Genomic DNA, 18,385 nt, shown 5'->3' with positions numbered 1-18,385 from the left:
AGTCAAAAGCACAGATGCACATCCTTGGGATATTTTTTCTATTCCTGTGGTTGAATTGATTATTTTACTGGGTTTTATGTTTGGGGCTACTGTTTTTTTTCCCTTAATATTAACTTACAGCATTAGCTTTGTTTACATCACGTGATTTCACAGTATAAAGAACTCTGTTTAAAATGTGAAAAAGGCATGGTGCTGTAATCCTAGCACTTTGGAAAGCTGAGGTGGACAGATTGCTTAAGCCCAAGAGTTTAAGACCAGCCTGGGCAACATGGTGAGACCCTGCCTTTACAAAAAATACAAAATTTAACCTGTGTGGTGGTGCGTGCCTGTAGTCACAGCTACTCAGGAGGCTGAGGTGGGTGGATTGCTTGAGCCTAAGAGGTAGAGGTTGCGGTTAGCTGAGATCCTGTCACTGCACTCTAGCCGGGGTGACAGAGCGAGACCCTGTCTTTAAAAAAAAAAAAAAAAAAAATCAAGAAAATTTGAGCCCAAAGTGAGAGCCCTTTCCCTACCCTCAATGCTTAAATTGCTACTATGTTGCTACTTACCTTCCTCTCCTCCTCCCATTTTTTCTCCTATTACTTGTCCTCTCTCTCCTGTTGACTATTGTTAATTGAAGAGAATTTAGAAATTGAAATACTTAAATGAGGCCAAGTGTGGTGACTCACACCTGTAATCCCAGCACTTTCGGAGGCCAGGGTGGGCAGATCACCTGAGGTGGGGAGTTTGAGAGCAGCCTGGCCAACATGGGGAAACCTTGTCTCTACTGAAAATGCAAAAATTATCTGGGCGTGGTGGTGCATGCCTATAATCGCAGCTACTCAGGAGGCTGAGGCAGGAGAATTGCTTGAATGTGGGACCTGGAGGTTGCAGTGAGCCGAGATCATGCGACTGCACTCCAGCCTGGACAACAGAGCGAGACTCCATCTCAAAAAAAAAGAAAAGAAAAAGAAAGAAAGAAATACTTAAAGGAAGAAAACTAAAATTTCTTGTAATCCCATCACCGATTTAGTCACACTTTTGAACATTTGGTGCATGTCTTTTGTGTATTTATTCTTTGTAAAATGGATATTGTCAGTGGTTCTCAACCCTGCTTCTTCATTAATATCACCTAAAATATAGATTCTGGGATACACCTCACATTTAACTAAATCAGAATCTTCAAGGGTAGGGCTAGGAGAGTTTTATTTAAAAAACCAAAAACTCCCCTTCAGAAAATTTTAATAACCCTCAGAATTTTCTTTTAATGAAAAAGAGAATGTTGCAATATTATAGAAAGCTTTAACTTGTATACAGCTCTTTAACTAATTATTCAATTTTAACTTTTCCCTAGCCATTCCACCCTATGGTGAATCTGGATTGTTCTCGGGATTTCCGGCCTTTTCTTTGTGCACTCTATGCTCCTATTTGTATGGAATATGGACGTGTCACACTTCCCTGTCGTAGGCTGTGTCAGCGGGCTTACAGTGAGTGTTCGAAGCTCATGGAGATGTTCGGTGTTCCTTGGCCTGAAGATATGGAATGCAGTAGGTGCGAAAATTGTAGATTTTCATGGATCATTTCTTATGTTGCAATATGTTTGAAATTACTTGTCTTCTTTTCCATCTGTTTTAAAAAACTTTTTTTGAAGTGTACATATTAGTCATTAATTTTGAATAGCAGTTTTATGGCCTCAGAATTGTTTATTTGCTTAGAAATTTGGAAGCACTAAATGAAAAAGAAAACATTTCTGTGAAGAAGTTTTTAAAAGACTTAAGAATTACATAATCAAGACAGTTGATTTTTCCCCCTTTAAAACATTTTTTTCTGATTATGAAAATAGTGCTATTTGTGAAAAATTATACAGAGAAGAAAACCATTTATTACCTCATCATTGCAGGAGCTTAAATACCTTTATGATTTAACTATAGACTTGTAGGATAGTTCTCTCAGTTCTTTTTTTCTGTCAAGTATTAACATACCAAATCCAGAAAATGTCAAATACTTTTCAAATTACATCCAGTATATAGACTATAATAAGCATGTCTTAAAGTTTTGAGGATTTATTAGACATTCTTAAAGTTTCGTTTGAGTGAGCATTGTTATTAGTAATAATATATTTATTATATAACAATGTTTTACCTATTTGTATTCTGAAATATTTCAAGGATAAAGATTAAGGTGAATACTTATGTATCTATTATTATCTAGCTTTGCCCAATCTTAACAGTTTGTAATATTGGCTTCAGATTTTTTTAAAGAAATAAAACAATACAGGTTGAATTGAAGGTTTTTCCTTATTATCCATCTTGAGCTTATTATCTTCTTACCCCCCAGGAGTGAGATAATCTTTATGTTGAATTTGTTTTAAAATCATTCCCATGTTTGCTTATATACTCTTACTACATATATGCATATCCATAAACAACACAACATTTTTGTATGTATCTATCTGTGTTTGTACCTGTAACCTGTAGGTCTGGTACATTCCTTTTAATTGCCGTGTAGTGGCCAATTGTATTAATATCCTACAGTTATTTAGCTTTCTACTGATGGTCATTTAGGTTGTTTCCAGGTTTTTGTTATTATAAGCAACCTTCTTTTCTCCTTCATATTTAAAAATAATTTTGTTTGTTGTCTGGCAATAGCCCTTGGAGGCAAGTAAAGCAGATTTTGTTACTTACTTGACAGATGGAGAAACTTAAGAAATAATAAATGCTGTACAGTAAGTCTTCACTTAACGTTGTTGATAGGTTCTCAGAATATGTGACTTTAAGCAGAATGACATTTAATGAAACCAATTTGTTTTCTTTTCTCTTCTCTTTTTTTTTTTTTTGAGCTGGAATCTCACTCTGTGCCCCAAGCTGGAATGCAGTGGCATGATCTTGGTTCACTGCAACCTCACCTCCCGGGTTCAAGCGATTCTCCTGCCTTAGCCTTGTGGATACCAATTTGTTTTCTTATAAACGTTATAACAAAATGACGTTGAAAAAAAACAGTGATTTTTAAGGACCTGCTGTATGGTGTCTTGCTTGAAGTCACAGTTTAAAAGAATCTATCTATGATGTTAAATGGGGACTACTGTATTAGCTTCTTGTAGTCAATTCATTGATGTTCTGCTTTCTCATATTTGTCTATTTCCCACCTATTTTACCTGCCCTTTTATTTAGTCCCATCTAACCATTCATCTCTTCTCTCTCCAGACACCTGAAAATGTTGCTAGTTTCTCTTTTAGGAGTCCGTAAATAAAACAATTATGAATTGCCTGGGTAGGAACTCTTGTTTTATGCTTCTTGTATTTAACGCCTATTGTTTAGGTGTCTTTTTATTTTAATAGCTTATATATAAGCATAGAAATCTCATAATCTTTATTTTTAAAATTTGTTTTGATAGGATTAAACCTGTTTTATGTCCTCATTATATCCTGGGATTGCCTAAATTTGAAATCTTAAATTCTGAAAAAGGGAACTTTCTTTTTTTCTTTTTTTTTGAGATGGAGTCCGCTCTGTCACCCAGGCTGGAGTGCAGTGGCGCAATCTCGGCTCACTGCAACCTCTGCCTGCTGGGTTCAAGCAATTCTCCTACCTCAGTCTCCCGATGAGCTGGGCTTACAGGCACCCGCCACCATGCCCAGCTAATTTTTGCATTTTTGGTAGAGACGGGTTTTCACCGTGTTGGCCAGGCTGGTCTTGAACTCCTGACTTTAGGTGGTCTGCCCGCCTTGGCCTCCCAAAGTGCTGAGATTACAGGCATGAGCCACCGCGCCCAGCCTCAAAGGGAACTTTCATAGCAACCTTTTATTCTTCCATGGCTCTCATACTTTTGTACCTACTATACTGGTTGCCTTGGTTCATTTGTGCAGCTATAACAAAATACCACAGACTGGGCAAATTATAAATAATAAAAATTTATTTCTCAGGCAGAGGCACAGGCAGATTGTGTTTCTAGTGAGGGCTGCTTTCTGCTTCCAACATGGCACCTTGTTGCTGCATCCTTCAGTGGATAGGAACACTGTATCCCCATGTGGCAGGAGAGCAAGAGGGCCAAGCTCACTCTGCAGCCTCTTTTATAAGGACATTAATCCCTTAATTGTCCCAAAGACCTCACTTCGTTTTTCTTTTTTGGAGATAGGGTCTCGCTCTGTTGCCCAGGCTGGAGTGCAGGGGCACAGTCATAGCTCACTACAGCCTCAAACTCCTGGGCTCAATCAGTCCTCTTGCCTCAGCCTCCCAAGTAGCTGGGATTACATGTGCGTGCCACCATGTCCAGCTAATTAAAAAAAAAAAAAATTGTAGAGATGGGGTCTTGTTTTGTTGCCCAGGGAGGTCACAAACTCCTGGCCTTAAGCAGTCCTCCCGCCTTGGCCTCCTAAAGTGCTGGGATTATGAACTGAGCCACGGCACTTGGCCAGGCTCTGCCTCTGAGTGCCACTGCAGTGGGGATTGTTTCATGAATATTCATGTCCCTCAAAGTTCATGTGTTGGAAACTTAATTCTCAGTGCAACAGTGCTGAGAGGTGGGACCTTTAAGAGATCATGAGGACTCCACCCTCATGAATGGATTAATGCCATTATCTCAGGAGGGCATTAGTTGTTGTGAGAGTGGGTTCCTGATAAAAGGATGAGTTTGGCCTCTTTTCCTCCCTGGACCCCCATGCTCTCTTGCCCTTTTGCCATGGGTTGGTACACCAAGGATGCACCTCCTTCCCAGATGCAGGCCCCCTTGACTTGGACTTCCTAGCCTCTAGAACTGTAAAAAATAAATCCCTGGTTTTTATAAATTACCCAGTCTTAGATAGTCTGTCATAGCAGCACAAAATGGACGAAGACAGCACCTATTCTAATAATTCATGGACAACCCCAGAATTTTTATCTTTTTATCCTAAATAGACCCTTTCTGGTCTCATTTGTTTCTTTATTTAGCTTAAATGTTGTGGTCTATCACTTGAAATAACATGTTTGATAGCAGTTTCATCTCATTCCTCTTACTGTACTTATTTAGACCTCCAAATAGACTGATTAATTTTTTACAAATTGATTATGCTGTATATTTAATGATTCTGAAATTACAGCAGTTGTATTTTCTATTTGTAACCACTTGTCTTGGTCAGAAAAATTTCTGTTCATTTTCCTCAGCACTTGTGCCAAATCTGTATCACTTAAACTTGTATCTCACCTTTATTTCCTTCAACCTCAGCCTGTCCTCCTTTCCTGAAAATGATTCAGTCCATCGTGTAAGAGAACTATTGTGATCTGTTATGTCTCAGACTGTTCCTTCTCAGTTTCCTTCCTGGATCCTCCTCTTTTTTCTGCCCCTTGAATAATGGTGCTTCCCAGAGTTTGGCTCCTGTTCTCTACAGCCCTTGCTGGATAATCTCATCTCACCTATTTTAACTCTTATTTATATACTGATAATTCCTAAACCTGAATCTGTAGCCTCTCCCTGAAAAGCTCAAAACCTGCATATATCCAGCAGCTGTTGAAAATCCTAACATATATCCGGTAGCCATTGGAAATCCTGGCCTCAGTTTGTCTCAGCAACCTCAATTTTGGCATATGTAAAATTGATTTTACTTCTTGGCTTACTTTTTTATTCCCTTGAAGTATCTTCTGTTCCTACTTCATTGATCTTAACTCCCACATTCAAATTATGCATTCTGTTGCTTTTAGCTAACTAATTTCATATCCATCTCATTCTCGCTGCCTTATTTGGCTTTCATTTTGGCACTTCTGGTGTCCCTGCCCCCATTTTTGCCCCACTCAAGTCTGTCTTTTACACTGCTCCTGGTTACCTTTCTGATTACTTGGGTTTGGGTTATATGAATATATTCACTCAACCAACATTCTTTAGTTTGACAGATGTCAATTGAATGTCTTTGGTGTGCTAGGCACTATTCTAGATGCCAAAAATGAGCAGTGAGGAAAACAGAGATCCTGTTCTTATGGAGTGAAAATTCTAGTGGTGGAGGTAAATAAAATTGTAGACAATGTCACAGGAAAATGAATGCTAATAAGAACAAATGCGGTAGGTGATAGGGATACAATATAGGAGAGCAGAGGGATTCTATTTTCTATAGAGTGCTTGGAGAAGTCCTTTTTGATAAGGAGGCTTTGGACCAGGGACTTGAATGAAGTGAGAAAACAAATGATGATATCTGGGGGCAGAGCAGGCTAGGCAGAGGGGAAACAGAGCAGCAAGTACAGAGACTCCGAAGTGGAACCATGCTTCCTAAACTCAGAACGACAGGAGACCAAAGTGGTTGGAGCCAAGTGAGTGAGGGAGAATGGAAGGAAATAAGATCAGAAAAGTACTGGGACTGAGGGTCTGTATAGCTGTGGTAGGGAATTTGGATTTGACTCTGAGATGAGAAGCCATTAGAGGGTTTTAAGCAGAAGAGAGGGAGGATCACGGACACAGGAGTAGCATATCTTTAAAGGATTACTTTAGCTGCTCTGTGGAGATGGAGATCAATTGGAGGCCCCTCTAGAAGTCCAGGGAAGAAGTATTGATGGCTCAGACTGGGCACCAGAGGGGAGGAAATGAGAAGAGGTCGGTTTCCTGATGTATCACTAAGTAGAATCACAGGAAATGCTGGTAGATTGTGATGTGTATATGAAAGATAAGGGACATCAAGGATAACCCCAAGGTTTTTGGCCTGAGCAGCTAGAAGTATAGAATAATCGCTTATTGATATGGGGAAACCTGTGGAGTGGAAGTCAAGAATTTGCTTTCAGAAGGGTTGAAGATTGAGGTGCCTATTATATATCTAAGTGTATATGTTGGGTTGGCAGTTAGATATACAAATAATTTCCATAGATATATCAGTATCGGGTAACATGGGAAAATTGTAGTGTTTACATGGTTTTAAATTTTGTTAATGTTTACACACATACACACACACACACACACATTTCTGCAACATGCTTACCTCTCCAGTCTCATCTCCTGCCACAAGTCATGCACACTTTATGTTCCAGCAGTAACAAACACACCCTGTTCAGACACCTATGCCTATGTTTATATTTGCTTACTAGAATGCTGATTGGCTTACTGCTAATAATGATTTAAAATCCTGTATTGGGGAACTTACTCTGTGAAGTCTTTCATAATTCCTACCACTTATGTAATTAATTTGTCTTTATCATTATCATTTTTGTACCTCATACAGATTTTAATTGCTAGCAGAGTGTCACACTGCTATATTTTGTGTATGTTGTGTTTATAATTATGTGTCTCCTTCTAGATTCAAGGATAGAGATCTGTATTTTTATCTTTTTAACTCCTGGCATATTGCAGTGTTCCAATAAATACTTGAATGCAATACATTCTGTCATTGGCTTTATAATTATCTGTGAAGAAAATGGTTTGTATTAGAAAATCTAAAAAATTTGAAGATATTAATCATCTACAGTATAAGGTTATATATGTGTTTGGCAAACTTAATGATAGTTTCTTAGAAACTATTTGATGCATATAAAACAGCAAACAGCTAGTTACTGGGAGTCTAAAGTCTTAGAAACAGTTATTGGCAAAAAAATTAAAGATGAAGGGAGTTCATGATAATGGTCTCCTTAGTTGCATAAATATCTGCAACACAACCTTGTTTTCTTTGTCTCGAGGCTATCATACTTTCTCAAGACATACAACTAGTATTTTTTGCTCAACTGTCAAAAATCTGGTTGTATGGACCACAAACAAGATATCACCATTTACTTTATTTCTACATATTACATTTGCTCTCCAGGAATAAATAAGGTTGTGAGTGCCAGATTTGGAAATCCAAATTGTTAGATCGTGGTAGATTTCCCCATAAGTAAAAATAGTTCTCATGTTGTTTTGTTTTTTAGGTTCCCAGATTGTGATGAGCCGTATCCTCGACTTGTGGATCTGAATTTAGCTGGAGAACCAACTGAAGGAGCCCCAGTGGCAGTGCAGAGAGACTATGGTTTTTGGTGTCCCCGAGAGTTAAAAATTGATCCTGATCTGGGTTATTCTTTTCTGCACGTGCGTGATTGTTCACCTCCTTGTCCAAATATGTACTTCAGGAGAGAAGAACTATCATTTGCTCGCTATTTCATAGGATTGATTTCAATCATTTGCCTCTCTGCCACATTGTTTACTTTTTTAACTTTTTTGATTGATGTCACAAGATTCCGTTATCCTGAAAGGCCTATTATATTTTATGCAGTCTGCTACATGATGGTATCCTTAATTTTCTTCATTGGATTTTTGCTTGAGGATCGAGTAGCCTGCAATGCGTCCATCCCTGCACAATATAAGGCTTCCACAGTGACACAAGGATCTCATAATAAAGCCTGTACCATGCTTTTTATGGTACTCTATTTTTTTACTATGGCTGGCAGTGTATGGTGGGTAATTCTTACCATCACATGGTTTTTAGCAGCTGTGCCAAAGTGGGGTAGTGAAGCTATTGAGAAGAAAGCATTGCTGTTTCACGCCAGTGCATGGGGCATCCCTGGAACTCTAACTATCATCCTTTTAGCGATGAATAAAATTGAAGGTGATAATATTAGTGGCGTGTGTTTTGTTGGCCTCTACGATGTTGATGCATTGAGATATTTTGTTCTTGCCCCCCTCTGCCTGTATGTGGTAGTTGGGGTTTCTCTCCTCTTAGCTGGCATTATATCCCTAAACAGAGTTCGAATTGAGATTCCATTAGAAAAGGAGAACCAAGATAAATTAGTGAAGTTTATGATCCGGATTGGTGTTTTCAGCATTCTTTATCTCGTACCACTCTTGGTTGTAATTGGATGCTACTTTTATGAACAAGCTTACCGTGGCATCTGGGAAACAACGTGGATACAAGAACGCTGCAGAGAATATCACATTCCGTGTCCATATCAGGTAAGGGAAACCTTGTTACAAATTTCAGAATGTGTGATAATAAAACAAAAGCATATTACTATAATGAGTTAATATCAGCTGTTTTTTGAAATGTCATGAATCTTCAACTTGTACGTTAACATTTTAAGGGTGAGATAAATACGTTGTAGTAAATATGTAATATATTTGATAGACATCTTCATTTTAAAAGATGACTTACAAGTCTACGCTATGGGCTTTTAAGCAGTGTACTTCTATTGGTGATTTTTTTTTTTTCCAGAAGTGTGCAGTATTGTGGGGGAGAAGCACTTTACCAACATTTATAAAAATGTGCTGTCTTTTTATGGGAATTTTACTGATGTTCAGGTTAGAAATTGTTTTATTAATAGCAGTTTTGCAAAAATAAGATGCAAGTATAAAAACTCTTAATGATCTTGATTTTTCCTCTTTACATACTGAATATTTTGTGATTTCTTTTTGAGTTTAGAGTTCAGAGCCTCTGGTAGTCTTAGAATTATGGAATTTCAAATCTAGAAAGAACTTTAGAGATCATTTATTCAGATTCCCTCTGTAATTTAGAGTTCTTGAACATCTAGCATCATATTTGAAGCTTTGAAATGTTAAATGACTTGCTCATGAGTAGTAAATGAACAGCTAGGATTTAGTCTTAGATAAATGTAGTCAAGGAAAATATATCAGAAGAGTTAATGCTAAGTATTTCTCTCTCCCATCTTTAGTACTTCTAGAATCTATGTTCCTACTATTACCCTATCTTCTTTTATATATTTACGATTATTATTTAGAGACAGGGTCTTACTAGAATGCAGTGGCGTGATCACAGCTCACTGCAGCTTCAAACTCCAGGAGCTCAAGCAATCCTCCTGCCTCAGCCTCCCGATTAGCTAGGACTACAGGTGTGCACCACCATGCCCAGCTCATTTTTTATTTCTTTTTTTAAGAGATGGGGTTTCACTACGTTGCCCAGGCTAGTCTCGAACTCCTAGCCTCAAGTGATCCTCCCTCCTGGACCTCCCCAGATGCTGGTATTACAGGCGTGAGCCACCATGCCAGCCTCTCTCGTTTCTTTTAAAACAAGTTTTCTTAAAAGAGTACTCTAATGTGGTGTCTCCTGTTTGTCATTTTCCAGATTTCCTATTATAAAAGTGCACCAGCCACCTTTTCATCTCCTCCAACCTTTGTTACTCTAATACTTTTAAATACCTTTATTGAAGTACTTATGTATTACAGATAACTTTTGTTTACTAGTCTGTTTCCCCTACTACTATACAGTGAATTCTTTGAAAGGAAGAATTTCTTTTTTTGTGTTTTGAAGACATTCTGTAGATAATAGTAATGAGAATGTGGGTATATAGCTTGAGAAGAGAAGACATTTTTAAGACATGGTAACAGAAATGTACATTTAAGAAATGGTTACTGCTACAGAGAGTATGGGGTTAGCACATAATAAATGCTGATACATTTTTGATCACTGAGAATGCCAATTACCCTTTTATTTTGGTATAAATAGTCCTATACAAATGATATTTATCATTGTATAATATTAGGTACTGATTTTTTAAAAATAAACCAACTCATAACTTAAGAGACTAGGAAAAAATGAATAATTGAAATTTCATTCAATTTCTTGCCAGAACTGCTTACTAAAAACTCCTAATACGAGTTTTCAGACCTAAAGGTAAAAATCCAGTTTTCCTTCTGAGAGAGAGATGTTGAGTTATATTTTATGCTTCCCCATGTCAGTTTCTAAGATTGTAAATTATTATTTTAGGGCTATGACCATGAAATAATGGTCTTAAAAAATAGCAAACCTCAAACATGTAAATCAGTAGAGTAGTTGGGATGCTGCTCTTTTCATGACATACCTAGAATTCTTTTAGCATCTTTAGAACCAGTTTGAGCTACACTGAAATATATATGTGTGTGTGTTGGGGGCGGGATTAATAGTGTTTTCTAAGAAATATTTCCATCATACAGAAATGAATAACAAATGATAATAACAACAAAGGTATTAAACTGTAAGGTATTAAACTGTAGGAGTCCTAGCTTCTTTTCTTACTTTCATTAATTAACTTTATAACCTTGGATGAACTTCACCTCTCTCTGCTTCAGTTCTTCATAATATGAGGATAGTAATAGAATCTACGTCCTAGGGTTGTTTTTAGGATTATGCATGTAAATACTTAGAAGTGTGGCTACTAGTCTAGGGCCACTTCACTCTGAATGCTCTTGATATCTTCTGATCTCGGAAGCTAAGCAGGGTCGGGCCTGGTTAGTCCTTGGATAGGAGAAGTGTGGCTACTACATAATAGGTGCTCAAAATGTTGGCTCTATTCTTACTTGTTATTGTCTATTATTGTTGTTGCTACCATTATTTACATATAAATATGTTTTTTAAAAGCCATCCAGTAGTAAGCCTTAGCAAATGCAATATTTGTTTCAGACTTTTAAAAGAAGTCATAAATTTAGCTGAAACTTCCTGTGTACCCTTCCCTCATCCTGTTCCTCTTATTCGCTCCCCAGAGACAACCATCATCGTGAATTTGGAGTTGTTCATTCCCATAAAAGCCGATACAATTACCAATACATATGTAGTTATAAAAAATGTTTGTTTCACCCATGTTTGACTAAATTCTTTAACTCAACATTTTGTTTTTGAGTTGCATTTATGTTAATACTACAACTCTAGTTTTTAAAATGTTTCCTTTTACTAATATAAAGGAAATTTATAACATTTCAAATATATAGAGATATAGAAAATAAATATCCATGTACTCACAACCCAACTACCGTGAAATCTTGAAATTATGGCATATGTATCTATATCTGTCTGTGTACCTAGGTATCTAATATTAAAGATACAGTTAATACCTCCTCTGTTCCTTTCCATATTCCCATTCCTCTTCTGTCTCCCTCCCTAGAGAAACTCTTCTCATAAATATGGTATTTTTCATTCTCCTGAATATTTTTATACTGTTGCTGAGTGTTTATGTATCCATGAAATTTGCTGTTGATGCAAGTTTCTAAAATGCATATATGTGAGATCATTCTGTAGCTCATTTTTAAACTCAGTTTTATGTTTTTGAGAATATATATGTTGGTATGTGTACTGATAATTTGTTTTAACTGCAGTGGAGTATGCTACTGTATAAATATACTGTAATTTATTCACTCATTTATTGATGAATTTTATAGTCGTTTCTAATTTTTTGTTAAGCCATTTTTCAGTGAATATTCTTATAACACCTTCATTTCTTACATATGAACAAGAGTTTCTATTGGAAGTTTTGCATTGTAGGCTATAAGCACGTTCAACTCAAGTGGTTATTTTAATTTATACTCACACCAGAGTATGCGTTTCCCCTTTGTCCCCATTTTGGCACTCTCAGGCTTTTAAATTTTTGCCAACCTTTGAAATAATATGTCAATTCTGTAGTAATTTACCTTTTTCTTATTATAAGTAAGGTTGAATGTGTTTTCGTATTTTTATCAGCCATTTGGGGTTTCTCCGTGATTTACCTATTTTTTTATCTTTGTCCATTGCTCTGTTAGATTGTTTGCTTTTTACTGTTTAAATATTCTTGGTATTCTTTGCCAGTCATTTGCATTACAGATTTTTTCTGCTTTGTGGCTTGTCTTTTCACTTTATTTGTGCTTTGTCTTTTGTGTTTTAAGATAATTCTTCCCTGCCACTAAAGTCATTAAAAGGGCCTGCTGTATTTTTTCTAGCAGTTTCTACAATTTGCTTTTTTGAGTCATATCTCTAATCCCATAAAATTTATTTTTGTGAATGTTGTAAGGAACATAATTTTATTTTTCCATATGGATAAGACATGCTTTCTGCATCATAGATCAAATAGTTCATCTATTTCAATTGTAATGCAACCTTTTTCATGCACAAGTTTGATTTTTAGGCTCTCTCATTTGTATAACCATGTGTCAACTTCACATCTTCCTTACCTTGTTCTTCTTCTTCAAAACTATTTTAGCTATTCTTGGTACTTTGCTCTTCGGTATGAGTTTTAAAATCAATTTTCCATGAAAACACTGTCAGGATTTTCATTGAAATTGTTTTCGATTTATAAATGAATCTGGGGAACATTGCTGTTTTTGCAATACTGAGTTTTGATATCTTGTTTATTTACATTTTCATTAAATTGGTTGTTGGTGTACAGGCATGCCATTTAAAAATTTTTTAAATTTATTTATTGTGACAAAGTCTCGCTCTGTTGCCTAGGTTGGAGTGCAGTGGCACAGTCATAGCTCTCTGTAACCATGAACTCCCAGGCTCCAGTGATCCTCCTGTCTCATCCCCCTTAGTAAGTGGGGCTACAGGCATGTGCTACCATACTTGGCTAATTTTTTTTATTTTTTGTAGAGATGGGGTCTCCCTGTGTTGCCCAGGCTGGTCTCAAGTGATCCTTCCACCTTGGCTTTCTAAAGACTGGGATTATAGGTGTGAGCTACTGTACCTGGCCTGATTGATTTTGTGTATTGGTTTTATATCAGACATCCTTGTTGAACCCCTATTAGTTCTGATTGTGTATGGATTCTCTTAGATATTCTTTCTAGAAATCATGTTGTTTGCAAGTAGGGACCATTCTGTCTCGCTTGCTTTCAAAGTTTTATATTTCATGTAAGAGCTGCCTACTCTTGGAAAGGATTTGTGCGTCTTCCTGTAAAACTCTGTCCTCATATCTTTGAAGTGAAAGGAAAGAAGTTAGTTAAGAAAGTAGGCTTTTGTAAGTTAACCATTTAATCTCTTCAATACTAATGGTTTTATTCAGGTCTTTTATTTCTTCTTGAGGCATTTTTTTTTCATTTACATTTTTCTGGAACATTATTTCATCTAACTTTTCAAATACATTGGCATAAATTTGTTCATTTTTAAAATGTTTTTACCATTTTAGTTTTTGTTCCTAATATATATGTTCTTTTTTTCCCCCATGATCAATCTTGTTAAAGGATTATTTCTTTTTGTTTGTTTGTTTTTGGTAGAGATGGGGTCTTGTTATGCTGCCCAGGCAGGTCTCAAACTCCTGGCCTCAGGGATCCTCGCTCGTTGGCCTCTCAAGAGCCACTGTGCCCACCAAAGATTATCTTTTTAATTCAATTATTTCTGGTCTTATTTCATTCCTACTGCTTTCTTTAGAATTACTTTGTTTTTCTAGATTCTTGAATTGAAAGCTTAACTCATTTATTGTCAATATTTTCTAATTTTAAAAATACATTTAATAGTTACTTTAAATTTAACCAAAAGACCATTATTAACCAGTTTGGTCATTCACACTCATTCTGTCTCCTGAACTTAGCTTTAAGCAACTTTATGGTTTTTTTTTTTTTTGAGAACCTTTATTGAAGTTTGGGAATCTCTCTCTGGCTTTTTGTTCTTCACAGAAATGTCCCTTCACAAAGCTGATGGAAAGGGATGTTTTTTACCCTAACATCTCATGGGTTAATAACACTTGGATACATTTTAAAAATTCCCTCCAATAAGTATTTTTTTCTAGGATTTCCTTTCTCTTTAGCATAATAATTCAGAGACTGTTCTAGAAGATAGTGCTGGTGTGGCTAAAGTTTTATTCTATATGTGAGTCCCATGAATTCCTTTGTGATTCTTGTACTTTCCAATCTTGCTTGCGTAAGTAGATGTTGAGTTAAACCTGGCCTGTTCAAAAAAAATAAAGCACTATAAATATGAACTCTTATTCGTGTAGACGTCATTGTGGGTAAAATCTGTGGTTACTGATATCCACAACAACCTTTTCAAATAGACAGCATGGCTTCATTCCTGCCATTCAAAAGCATTTAAAGCAGAAAGAAGTAATGTGGCTTACACAGTTACATTAGTTTAAGGATCAGCAAACTATAGCCCATCTGAACTGTAGCCTACAGATAAACTAGAGGACCAGCCACCTGTTTTTTTTAATTGTCGTTTTATACACACACACACACGTTATGTATATGTTTCATTTTAATCATTTTTAAGTGTACAGTTCTGTGACATTAAGTAAATTCACATTGTGCAACCATTACCACCATCCATTTCCAGTACCTTTAAATCTTTTCAAACTGAGAAGACTTAGCAACACGGTAAGACCCCGTTTCTACAAAAAATATAAAAATTAGCCAGGCATGTTGGCATGCTCCTGTAGTCCTAGCTACTCGGGAGGCTGAGGCAGGAGAATAGTTTGAGCCCAAGAGGTCAAGGCTTCAGAGAGCTGTGATTGCACCACTGCACTCCAGCCTAGGTGACAGAGCAAGATCCTATCTCAATAAAAATCAGCCAATCAATCAGTGAGACTCTGCACCCATTAAACAATAACTCCCCATTCTTCTTCCCCACATCCCCTGTCAACTACCATTCTACTTTGTCTCTATGAATTTAATTCTAGATATCTCATATAAATGGAATTATACAATAATTTGCCCTACTTTGATTTTTTAAATATTCAGATATTAGGATATTAATATTTGTTTTTGTTCAGAATTTATTTTTAGAGGAATCTTATACAGACTTCTGAATTGAGCACCAGTGATGTGAAATTTTTATATTGAAGTAATACCCCACATACTTGAATAAAGATCTGCTGTTATTGAGTGTGCCTTATAGAACACTTAGTAGGTGATGATGATAATTCCTAGTAAGTTTTTTAAATGTTTTAAGCAATGATGGAGCAGTCTCCTCAGGTGACTTAGAAAGAGAAAATATTTGAATATTGCTTAAAAACCAGTAAGGTTGCTTTACAGTTATCTCTCATATTATAGAAACTTTCAAATATCTGAAAAAATCAGTTCGTGAGTTGTTTATCGTGTTTTTTCAAAATACCAATTGGGTTTAGTGCAAATCGCGTAAATATAAATTGATAATTTAAAGAAAAATTGGCTGGGTGTAAAGTATTTTAAAATGAGTGCTGTTGCTGAAAACAGTTTCACTGGCTTGTTTTTTCTGTTTTCTAAATAAAATTCTAGGTTTTAGCACAGTTTTAGATTGACAGAAAAATTGTGAAGATAATACAGTGAGTTCCCATATGCCTTGTACCAGCTTTCCCTGTTATTAACATCTTATATCACTGTGGTACATCTGTTGTAATTGGCTAACCAATAGGGATACATTATTATTAACTGAAGTCCATACTTTAGTTCGGATTTCTTTAGTTTTTATCTAACGTCCCATTTCTGTTCTAAGATCCCACCCAGGAGGTGACATTTAGTAGGCATGTCTCCTTGGCCTCCTCTTGGCTATGACCGTCTTTCACCCTCTCTTTGTTTTTGATGTCACTACCTAGATTTTAAAATACTATACCAACCATTTTTAGCAAGAAGACTCATTTTTAATGTTTATTAAATAATACTTGAAAAGTAGTATTGAATGCCTAAATTATGAATTAATTATGAAACATAGTCTGAGTAGTCAGAGTAGTATTTCACAATTTAAAAGCTGGTTTATTTCTAGAATACTTTTTTTATATTGTGTATTTAAAAATAACAGATCAGTAATTTTACAGATATTTGGGTTTTTTTGGTCTAATAATAATTTCCTCTGTTTAATGCCTTCTAAGAATTTCAAAGTATCCTATGAAAGAGTTACAGTTCTCAAAGATTCTTGATATTTCTAGAAAAGAATTTGAATTTAGCATGATATTCATTAAAAATGTGGGCTTTAAAATCAGACAGGCTGGGTTTATGACTTGTTGCTACCATTCCTTCATATAAAATGCAGGAAATAGTATGCTAAATACAGTAATATGTACCTCATGGGTGGCAATGAAGATTAAATGAGAAATTTAAACCTCTTACCAGAGTGCTTTGCACAAAGTAAAATTTCAGTATTAACTCCTGTTACTACAAGTACATAATTCTTGAGGCTTTAAAAAGGATTATCCTATACTCTGCACTAGAGTAATTTTTTTCTTTTAAACATCGATTTTGAAAAGCACATGTTTCCTTCCTTTCCTAAAATGCCCCTTCCTTCATTTTTTTCATCTGTTTCATCCATCTAATTTAATGCAGTGTGTCCCAAGGAATTTTGACATTAGAACTTTTATTTCGGGCCGGGCGCGGTGGCTCAAGCCTGTAATCCCAGCACTTTGGGAGGCCGAGACGGGCGGATCACGAGGTCAGGAGATCGAGATCATCCTGGCTAACACGGTGAAACCCCGTCTCTATTAAGAAATACAAAAAAAACTAGCCGGGCGAGGTGGCGGGCGCCTGTAGTCCCAGCTACTCGGGAGGCTGAGGCCGGAGAATGGCGTGAACCCGGGAGGCGGAGCTTGCAGTGAGCTGAGATCCGGCCACTGCACTCCAGCCTGGGTGACAGAGCGAGACTCCGTCTCAAAAAAAAAAAAAAAAAAAAAGAACTTTTATTTCAGCAACGGAAATGTGTTATACAGGCAGCTTAACCAAGACTGTCAAATTCACATTATAACCATTTATAGAATTCTTTAAAAATTATTTTTATAGTCCAGGCACAGTGGCTCATGCCTATAATCCCAGCACTTTGGGAGGCTGAGGAGGGTGGATCACCTGAGAGGTTGGGAATTCCATACCAGTCTGACCAAAATGGTGAAACGCTATCTCTACTAAAAATACAAAAAGTAGCTGGGCTGTGGTGGCGACGCACCTATAATCCCAGCTACTGAGGAGCCTGAGGCAGAAGAATTGCTTGAACCCAGGGGGCAGAGGTTGCAGGGAGCCGAGATCGTGTCACTGCACTCCAGCCTGGGTGACAGAGGGAGACCTGGTCTCAAAGCAAAATTATTTTTATAGAAAACAAACAAAAAATATTATTTCTGTTCTTCTGAGCACACAAGGCATCCCATCTGTTTTATCTAGTCTTGATTCAGAAAAATACAAAAATAGCAGAATAACATTAAATCTAATTTGTTATGATTTTAGCTTCATTTTCTGATGAGTCTTTCCCTTTACCAGGCAGCTCCAAAAGGAGTCAGAATTGTTTATGAAAGGACCATGAGGGAAATGGGTATGTTTTACGCTTCCAACATTAGACAATGAGTAATTCTTTTTTATAAATATGTAGTACTACTAACCTTTTTTTTTTTTTTTGCTACTAATCTTTAAATTGGTAAATATCCTGCCTACCTATGACTTCTTAGGGCCAAACCTCAAAATTATTTAGTTTCTGTAATAGAGGAAAAGAATGAGAATTCCCTGAAAAAATATTCTATATCTCTTGTTTTGCCAGAAAATATTACAGAATAGGATAAGAAGGAAACATAGACTGTTATAGAAATTTATAGAAACCGTTAATACTGTTATGTACTGGTTGTAAAATGCTGTCAAATGACACTTTTGGATAAATATGATAAAATATACAAGTTATTCTGGCCTCTGTTAAACAGAATAACCTGTGTGTTCAGTTTAAGTCTTAACTGCAGAAATACCTGGTATGCAAATAGCTTACACATTTTTAGGAAAAAATTCAATGTACTTGCCATTATCTACAGTAGGGCATGGCAAACTGTAAAAGATCAGATAATAAACATTTTAGACATTGCTGGCCATTGCTTTTTGTTGCAGCTAC

General features: G+C 36.4%; 1 protein-coding gene across 7 annotated transcripts in view; it reads left to right on the top strand.

The window, feature by feature from the left end:
• Positions 1 to 18,385, top strand: part of LOC105482143 (frizzled class receptor 3) — an 81,216-nt gene that overhangs the window by 25,523 nt on the left and 37,308 nt on the right. For 5 of the 7 annotated variants that reach the window (XM_024792901.2, XM_071068452.1, XM_071068456.1 and 2 more), the window contains 2 exons: positions 1,334 to 1,530; positions 7,827 to 8,844. In XM_024792901.2, coding sequence (XP_024648669.2) covers positions 1,334 to 1,530; positions 7,827 to 8,844 — 1,215 coding nt within the window. Of the gene's footprint in view, positions 1 to 153; positions 272 to 1,333; positions 1,531 to 7,826; positions 8,845 to 17,319; positions 17,825 to 18,385 lie in introns of those variants that run through there. The other 2 variants (XM_071068453.1, XM_071068457.1) reach the window with 2 other exon arrangements.

Source organism: Macaca nemestrina, chromosome 8, assembly GCF_043159975.1.
Source record: "Macaca nemestrina isolate mMacNem1 chromosome 8, mMacNem.hap1, whole genome shotgun sequence".
Lineage (NCBI taxonomy): Eukaryota > Metazoa > Chordata > Mammalia > Primates > Cercopithecidae > Macaca > Macaca nemestrina.
Note: the sequence above shows the minus strand (reverse complement) of the source record. Positions and strands in the feature narration are given on the sequence as shown.